The sequence below is a fragment of the Austrofundulus limnaeus genome, unplaced genomic scaffold (genome assembly GCF_001266775.1).
Source record: "Austrofundulus limnaeus strain Quisiro unplaced genomic scaffold, Austrofundulus_limnaeus-1.0 Scaffold129, whole genome shotgun sequence".
In the NCBI taxonomy this organism is placed as follows: Eukaryota; Metazoa; Chordata; class Actinopteri; order Cyprinodontiformes; family Rivulidae; genus Austrofundulus; species Austrofundulus limnaeus.
This window is the reverse complement of record NW_013952531.1, coordinates 1,284,905-1,292,992: the sequence shown is the minus strand read 5'-3', so window position 1 is coordinate 1,292,992 and position 8,088 is coordinate 1,284,905. Positions and strand designations below refer to the sequence as shown.

At 35.9% G+C, this 8,088-nt stretch overlaps 1 protein-coding gene across 7 annotated transcripts in view; it reads left to right on the top strand.

Annotated features, from left to right (window-relative positions):
• Positions 1–8,088, top strand: part of gphnb (gephyrin b) — a 126,577-nt gene that overhangs the window by 68,009 nt on the left and 50,480 nt on the right. For all 7 annotated transcript variants that reach the window (XM_014015486.1, XM_014015483.1, XM_014015481.1 and 4 more), the window contains exons 7-8: positions 4,213–4,485; positions 7,499–7,633. In XM_014015486.1, coding sequence (XP_013870940.1) covers positions 4,213–4,485; positions 7,499–7,633 — 408 coding nt within the window. The remainder of the gene's footprint in view (positions 1–4,212; positions 4,486–7,498; positions 7,634–8,088) is intronic.

Sequence of the window (8,088 nt, the reverse complement as noted above, 5' to 3'; positions counted from 1 at the left end):
ATTTAGCTCAAAACTAAATATTTAAGTCACAAGTTAAATATTTAGCTTGTTAACTAAATATTTAATTTGTAAGTAAAATGTTTATTTTATAAACTGTGACATTTATAAATGTATGAATCATATGGTGAAAAACTGACTTTGAAAAATAAATTGGTTCTTTTTTTCTTATAAAAGTCTAAATAAAACAAAACTATTGGTGGTAATTTTTGACTGTGTAACTTTACAAACGGCACCCCATAGTAAACAGCTGTGTGTGTAGGTTTTTGTCAGCAGTTAAATTTTGTCTGTTAAACAGAAGAGAAGAGTGGACATTTGTCTCAGTGGTCTTATCTAAACAGCATGTCAGTCACATATTTTGTATTAAAGTTCCTGTAATACGATGAAGTGTCAGTAGGAGTGTTTGACATTTTAATTATGGCCGCATTAAAAACAGAGTAACCTTCAGTTTTCGACACAAATGAGGATTATTGAATTTTTTCACACTCTTGAGATGGGATTTAAAACTGTCCTTAGAGAACGACACATTTATTCTCAAGTACGTGAACTTAATCTGAAATACCATCAATTTGTCTTTATTGACTTTAAAAATACAGATACAAACGCACATCTATTTTGTTCAAACCAGAAATATTTTTAAAATAATCTAAAAGTGTCACATTTCTTGCGCTCATGACATTTGTTGTCCACGCTGATGTTTAGAAATGGAAGATGTCAGGTATACCTGTCGTGATTTTAAAGCCATTAAACTTTTAATGACGACGCTCCAACACGCAGTAATGAGATTTTCCAGTGGGGGGGACATTTTTATTTTATTTATTTATTTATTTTTATACCCACTGTGATGATATTTCTGCACACTGCCAGGACGAAGCCCCAGCACTGATTGGAACCCTTGTTAGACGCAATAACATTTTACTTTTTACCGCTGCAGTGTTTTTGTCTTCATACTCTTGTTTTAGCATCTACATTTTCATCTTAAAAATGATATCTTTTAAAAAATAAATTTTGTTTATGTGAGTGATTATGTTTGTGTGTATATCAGCTCCAGGCAAAAGGAACATATAATATGAAGTATGTTTAAAAGTTACAGATTATTTGAAATTACCTTTTTTAAACAGTGATTTTAAATTATTTGGTATTTTGTACTGCTCTATGCATGTTGCATTTTAAAAATTATAAGAAATGAGGCCCTTTAGAGAATAAATAAGCATATTTTTAATATAAATTCTTAAATGTATTTTATTTTTTGGGCAATCCAATATGAAAACATCACAGTATGACTGATCAACTTCTGTGCTTTAACGGGAATCCCGACTAGTTGTAACATTAGACATTACCGTAAAACAAAAACTATAAAAATACTGTTGGCTGTTCAGTGTTTTATAAATTAAAAAATATAAATATTGTCACATGGACTGCAACATTTTATTAAGGCTGCAAAGCATACCGCGTAAATGATGATGTTTACTTAGTAAGAATGTCAGCTTAGCCTGTTAGTTTTCACATTAGCACCTGAGCTAAAATGACATCAGCTTTAGCTGTCAGAGCTAATACATACATACTGTATATATTAGGGGTGCAACAATACATGTACCCATATCGAACAGTGCTTTAGGTTCAATACACACTTGTATGGAACATTACAGATTTTTAACATTTATTTTATCAACTTGTCTTCTGAAGATGCTCTGTGTTGAAGGATCAGTGGATCTGTGTTCAACTACTCCACCTAGGCTGCATTTTTGAGCACAGATCCACTGAGAAACTTGCTGTTTCAGCAACATTTAATTTAAAAACTGTACTTTTGAGGTTAAACAAATGTTCATAATTAATTTAAATAAATTACAAGTTAAAAGGGGCATGGACATTTCTCTTTTTTGCATCAGAAAAATATTGAACCGTGAGACTAAAGTATCGAATCGAACTGAATTGTGAATTCTCTGTATCGTAAAGCTAACAGGCTAAGCCAATGTTCTCCTTCCATTAAATTATACAGCCTAAATTAATGTTAAGATCTTTACATTTGAAGAAAATGTTTATCAAATAATGTCTAATGATATAGCTAGTTGTGGTTCCCTTTAACTTAAGTTAGACATCAGTTTGTTTATAATCTTCCTAAAGGTTAATTGTCATCAGCAGAAGCTTCTATTGGCCTTTATTTTATTATTATTAAATTAAAGTCATATACCACCTTTTCTTAATTTTTATATATAAGCAACTTATTAAATATTCAGAGCAGTGAATAGCTCTTTTAGGCAGTCATAACTTTTAACTAAAGCCTTAAGCTTGACTTTTAATGACAAATACTATCAGGGTTGTAACTTTTTCCGCGCCAGTAAATACTTTATCATGTGTTTTTCCCATTTTTGTGTTCTACACCCGTTTCTTTTTTTAACTTGTTTTGTTTGTGTCACTGTTGTTGGCAGTGCAGTTTTATTTTTGGCCTGTCACTGGATTTATTGTTCATCAGGTCTTGTGTTTTTACCCTCCAACCCACTTTCAGAGCAGCGCTGCTTTCCCTTCTTCCTCCCGTCCTTTTTTTCTCTATCTCACTTTTGTCCGTTGGCAATTCATCCTGGGATTCTGCTCTTTAGTGTTGTTGACAGTTACTCTCCTCTAGGACAAAACAGCAAATAAGAGTAGATAAAAAAAAAACTGCACTCCTCCTGATGTAACTTTTTTTTTCCTGGCACACAATGAGAGAATAAAACAGGAAAGGAAAAAATGGCTCCAGGCTTATTCCAGGCTCTCCTCCATTGTATCTCAGCCCTCCCTGCCCTTTTCTTCTCATCTCCCAAAAACCTCAAATGTTGGCTTCCGACACATCAGGAGGAGCCGCAAACCCTCCTGTACGGGTCACTCAGTTGTGTTTATATGTAAAAGAAGCTAAGAATAACTATTGAGACTATTGGGATTAATATTGGTCAAAGCAGGGAATCTTCCTCGAGTTGTGCAGCGATTTTAGTGTGGATTTTTAGCATTTGGTCAAATTGTTGTTCAGATTTAATCCAGCCTGCAATATGTAGATGAAAACAGCCTTAAAAGCCCATCAGATACTAATGGTTTAATAATGTATTATTGCCTAAAATACACACAAAGATAAATAATTTCACAGATGAGCTTTTGTCTTGAGAGTAAATAGAACAGAGCATTTAGCTTTGCTGAGGAGCTAAACGACACAAAAAGGGAAACAGATGGAGTAAGAGGTGGCCAGTAGGTGGCGCTGTGCTGTGATTTGCTGTTTTAGAGGAACTCAAACAAACCCACACATCTTTCCCTTAATATTAGTATTAGTCAAAATTAACAACATATTTTGTGCTTTTCACCACATCTTCTATGTTTTTAAGTCTAATTTCTTTGGAATTATGTAAGATTTTTCTTCTTTCCTGTCGTTTTCTTCGCTTTCTCTAAGTTCAATGTATGTCTTGCCTCAGTTAATAATAGTTTATCTTTCTGAGTAATACTATCAAATATCAGAAGAAATGTTTTATTAATTTATTCTCGATTTTTAGGGCTTTGCAAATTTACACATTTCTTCCAGTTAAAAGCTTTTATAATAGTATTTGAAAGACATTTTCCCCCCATGTTTTTTGAATTTTCTATGTAACTAATCAACTGGTGGCCTGTGGGCCACATCTGGCCCGTAAGCGACTTCCATCCGGCCTGCCAAAGCTTTTTTTTTTTTACTTAATTGAGTGTAAAAAAAATAATCAATGGTAAATTTTTAGTTTTAAATGCAACAAAAACAAATTTACAAGGGAAAAGATAAAAATACACGTTTCTGTGCTGTTGGTTTCAGCTGGTTATCAGTCTGCTTGTGATTAACCAGCAGTAGTTCAAATATGATCCAGTATTTAAGATGTTCATTATTTTAAAGGATAATACTTTGTTAGGGCATGTAAAATCATCAAGTTTAAATGAGCATTTCTTATTATTAAATGCAGCTTTACTGTCAAATGTTAGAGCAGCTTAGGTTCAAAAGTAAACAGTTGTAGGCAGTTTTTTTTTTGTGTTTTAAGTTATAAACAAATTGAATTAAAGGGATTAATTTATCATTAGTTGTTCTGGACCTTTAAATTTATTTAAAGTTCAGGTTTGAATTGTTGAATACAAAGTTTGAAAATGACTGCTCAAAACTTTTATGTTTATTGTAGCTGATAAAAAGAAACATTTCCGAAATGGCTAAAAGCCCATGTACCTACACTCCTCCAGGAATGCTTTCAGTTCATCCTCCCAGCGCTGCCGCACGCCATCGACCTCCTTCGGGACGCAGTGGTGAAAGTAAAAGAGGCGGCGGACGAGCTGGAAGACTTGCCTTCGCCGCCGCCGCCCCTGTCCCCGCCTCCAAACAGTTCGCCACGCCGGCAGACGGAGGACAAGGGTGTGCAGTGCGAGGAGGAGGATGAGGAGAAGAAGGACAGCGGCGTGGCGTCCACCGAGGACAGCTCCTCCTCCCACATCACCGCCGCATCCATTGCTGCCAAGGTACCAGCTCAGAGGAGAGGAGAGGGGGAGAGTCTGTTGTTTGTTTTATTCATTACATCCATTTCAATCTGTCGGCATTTATCAAAACGTATGATATGGGTGTGGCATTTCACAGCAGTCATTACCAATCAAAATGGAGTTTGTCTTAAGAAAGGGAAAGAAACAGGTCTAATTGTCTCAATGTGAGCAGTGAAAAGTGTAATTTTAAATATGTCGTTCAAGTACTTTCAAATTTTTCTTTTGCTTACATAGTGTCACATATATATATATATATATATATATATATATATATAATAGGTAAATCCTAAGTACGCCGTCCATTTTTGGGGCGCCATAAATGGAGGACGAAAACGTCTCAGCCAGCTTTGTTATTACATGAGATGATATAGTACAGAGGATATTTTGTGATAAAAGTACCATGATGCAGTCAAAACTAACTCATGATGCTCAGTGTGGAAATAGAAAACAAAATGAGCGTAATGGCAGTTTCAATTCTGACCTAAAGTTCAGGTTAAAGTCTGGTTTTAAGTGTTCTACCTTAAAAACTGATTTTATGTTGTTTTATTAATCCCAAGAATCTAGTCAAAAGCTCTTCAAATGGGTGGGAAGTACAGAGTTTCTGGGGGAGTATACCCCTGGACCCCACCTAGAACTGCTTCACTCCACAGCTGCTGGTTAAAATGAACAGAGGATTCTGATGTTGTCAGTCCATGAAATGGACGTTATTAGGCATTATCAGTCCCATACAATGGCTTCAGAGGGTCCCTACTGTGCCTTCTAGGCTTCAGACTGTCCCAACAGTGCCCCCTAGTGGGTTAATATATCAATGACAATGAATGTGTAAATAACCAAAAGATAGTATAATAATTATTTGTGCCCGTGTCGGTGGACTCCCGCTCTCTGGTCCAACACTCTACCCAATACCCTATTGGAAGGCCACAATATACAACCTTTGGAGGGCGGGGTCTTTGGCGCTAACCCTGTCAAGTTAACCTTAGTGGTTTTATGCCTCATACTAACCAGCTGACAATCGGAAGCCATTCTATGGGACGGGGAACCTGCTAACGGGCACAGGCGGGACCTTCTGAAGCCATTGAATGGGACTGATAACGCCTAATGACGTCCATTTCATGGATGATAACATCCTAAGCAGGTGAAATGAACAGGCGTTCCTTGTTGCTGTCAGTAAACGTTGGCAAGTATGAGGTAGACTTCTGGTATTCTGTTTCAAATGTATTATATTAACTATTTTCATTGGACAACCTGGTTTCTATAAATTGAAAAATAGCTAAATACAAAACTATTTTATTTGGTTTGTGAATTTATAAAAATTAACAATGAGATTTAGAAAATTGCGCAAGGTGCACCAGCTGAAATCCTCCCTATTGCCAAATTGGTTAGGGCCGGCCCTGCTTAGAACAAATATCTGCTACTTTCATTTTATTTTGATTTGTGTATTTTCTTTGTTTTTTATTGTATATAGTTATTTTTTAATGAAATAAATACATTTTTTAATTGAAAAGTTGAAAAATATATATTTACTCCTGTTTCAGAGTCTAAATAGAAAATAAGTTGGAAATTAACATCCAAATTTTAACTTGTGATTTATTAATTTATTTTTATCTAATATCCATTTTTATCTGTTTCTGCACCCTGCTTTATTTTATTATACATCTTCATTTATCAGATAAGATAAGATAAAACTTTATTGATCCCACAGTGGGGAAATTTGCACATTACTGCAGCTTAATACAGGAGAGGCTGAGAAGAATAAAGAAAGATAAATAAAGATAATCAAAAACATCCCCAAAATATACACATGTGCTATGTAGTAATGTACATATACACATATACATAAACACTAGGGGTGCATATATACATTAGAGCTGCAACGATACAAGAAATTCACGGTTCGGTTCAATACTTTAGTCTCACGGTTCGATCTTCTTTTGATGCAAAAAAGAGAAATGTCCATGCCCCTTTTAACTTGTAATTTATTTAAATTAATTATGAACATTTGTTTAACCTCAAAAGTACAGTTTTTAAATTAAATGTTGCCGAAACAGCAAGTTTCTCAGTGGATCTGCGCTCAAAAATGCAGCCTAGGTGGAGTAGTCGAACACAGATCCACTGTTCCTTCAACACAGAGTATCTTCAGAAGACAAGTTGATAAAATAAATTTTAAAAATCTGTATTGTTCCATACAAGTGTGTATTGAACCTAAAGCACTGTTCGATACAGGTACATGTATTGTTGCACCCCTAATAAACACACATGCATATTATCCTGGTAAAAAATAAAATCAGCCCAATCTTTTTTGAGGAGCTGTTTCTACTTTAGCTATCAGGAAGTGTTTTTTTTCTTTTGTCAGTATTACACTGTATAAATCCATCTAAATAATAAAACATAGATTGCATTCTGATTTAAACACAAACATTACAGTTCAAACAGATTGTCCTGTTTTCTTCTGCCTGCATTTGCATATTTATGTGTACCATCATGTCTCCATGTCACCCACTAATCCTGCCATACCAGTTGTTTTGTTCGACCACAGTGGCTCTAGGTTAGCTCGTGCCGTTGTTTTCACTGCTTTAACCTTCAATGTGATGTAAATGACAGAAGAAGTTTTTTATGCTGTGCACACTTGTTAAGAGGACGTCTCCATGCCCTTCATCGTGTCCTGTCCTGTCTGCAGCCTGGACCCCTCTTTATGGCTCTGTTGTCAGGCTAACATCCCACCTCATTGTCCAGTCACAGATAATTCTTGGTAAGACTCCACCACCCAAAATATCAGTCATCCTTGGCATCATTTATCATCAACATGTCTTTTTTTACTCATTAGTTTTCTCCATCTGGTGTGTTATTACCTTGGCTGGTTTATGTTGAGTCTGGATTATATAAATATACATACATTTGTCTTTTTAAATCCTCAGTATTGGTGTTACTAGTATTTGGTGTGTTTTGCGTTTACTTGAAAATGCATCTGCATTTTTTCCCTGTGTGTGCGTCTCAGATCCCAGACTCCATCATCTCGCGGGGTGTGCAGGTGTTGCCCAGGGATGCAGCCTCTCTCAGCACCACGCCCTCCGAGTCGCCCCGCGCCCAGGCCACCTCCCGCCTCTCCACGGCTTCTTGTCCCACACCCAAAGTGAGTTGCGAGGCACCGCTCCCCAACACATACAATCGTCTTGATTTTATTTATTTTTTTATTCATTTATTTTCTTACCCTTTACTGCTTTTGTCGTTTCACCACTTTTTATTTCTTTTATATAATGATGAGTGCAAGAGTCAAATCAAGGACAGGCACATCATAAAGTCTGCTGATGACTCTATTGTGTCATTATGACCAGAATTGTGATCATGTCTCTGCGGTGAAGGATTTTATTAGCTGGTGTGAGCGCTCATATTTGGATATTAATGTTTCTAAAACTAAAGAGATGTTGACTGATTTTAGAAAGAAGCCTCCTCCATGCATTTCTGTGAGGAGACAGTGGAAAATAAAAGTATCAAAAAGAACACCATCAACCCTCTGAGGTCTGTTTGTTAAAAAGTTAAAGGGATCCCTGATTAGTTGTAACATTAGACATTACCGTAAAACAAAAA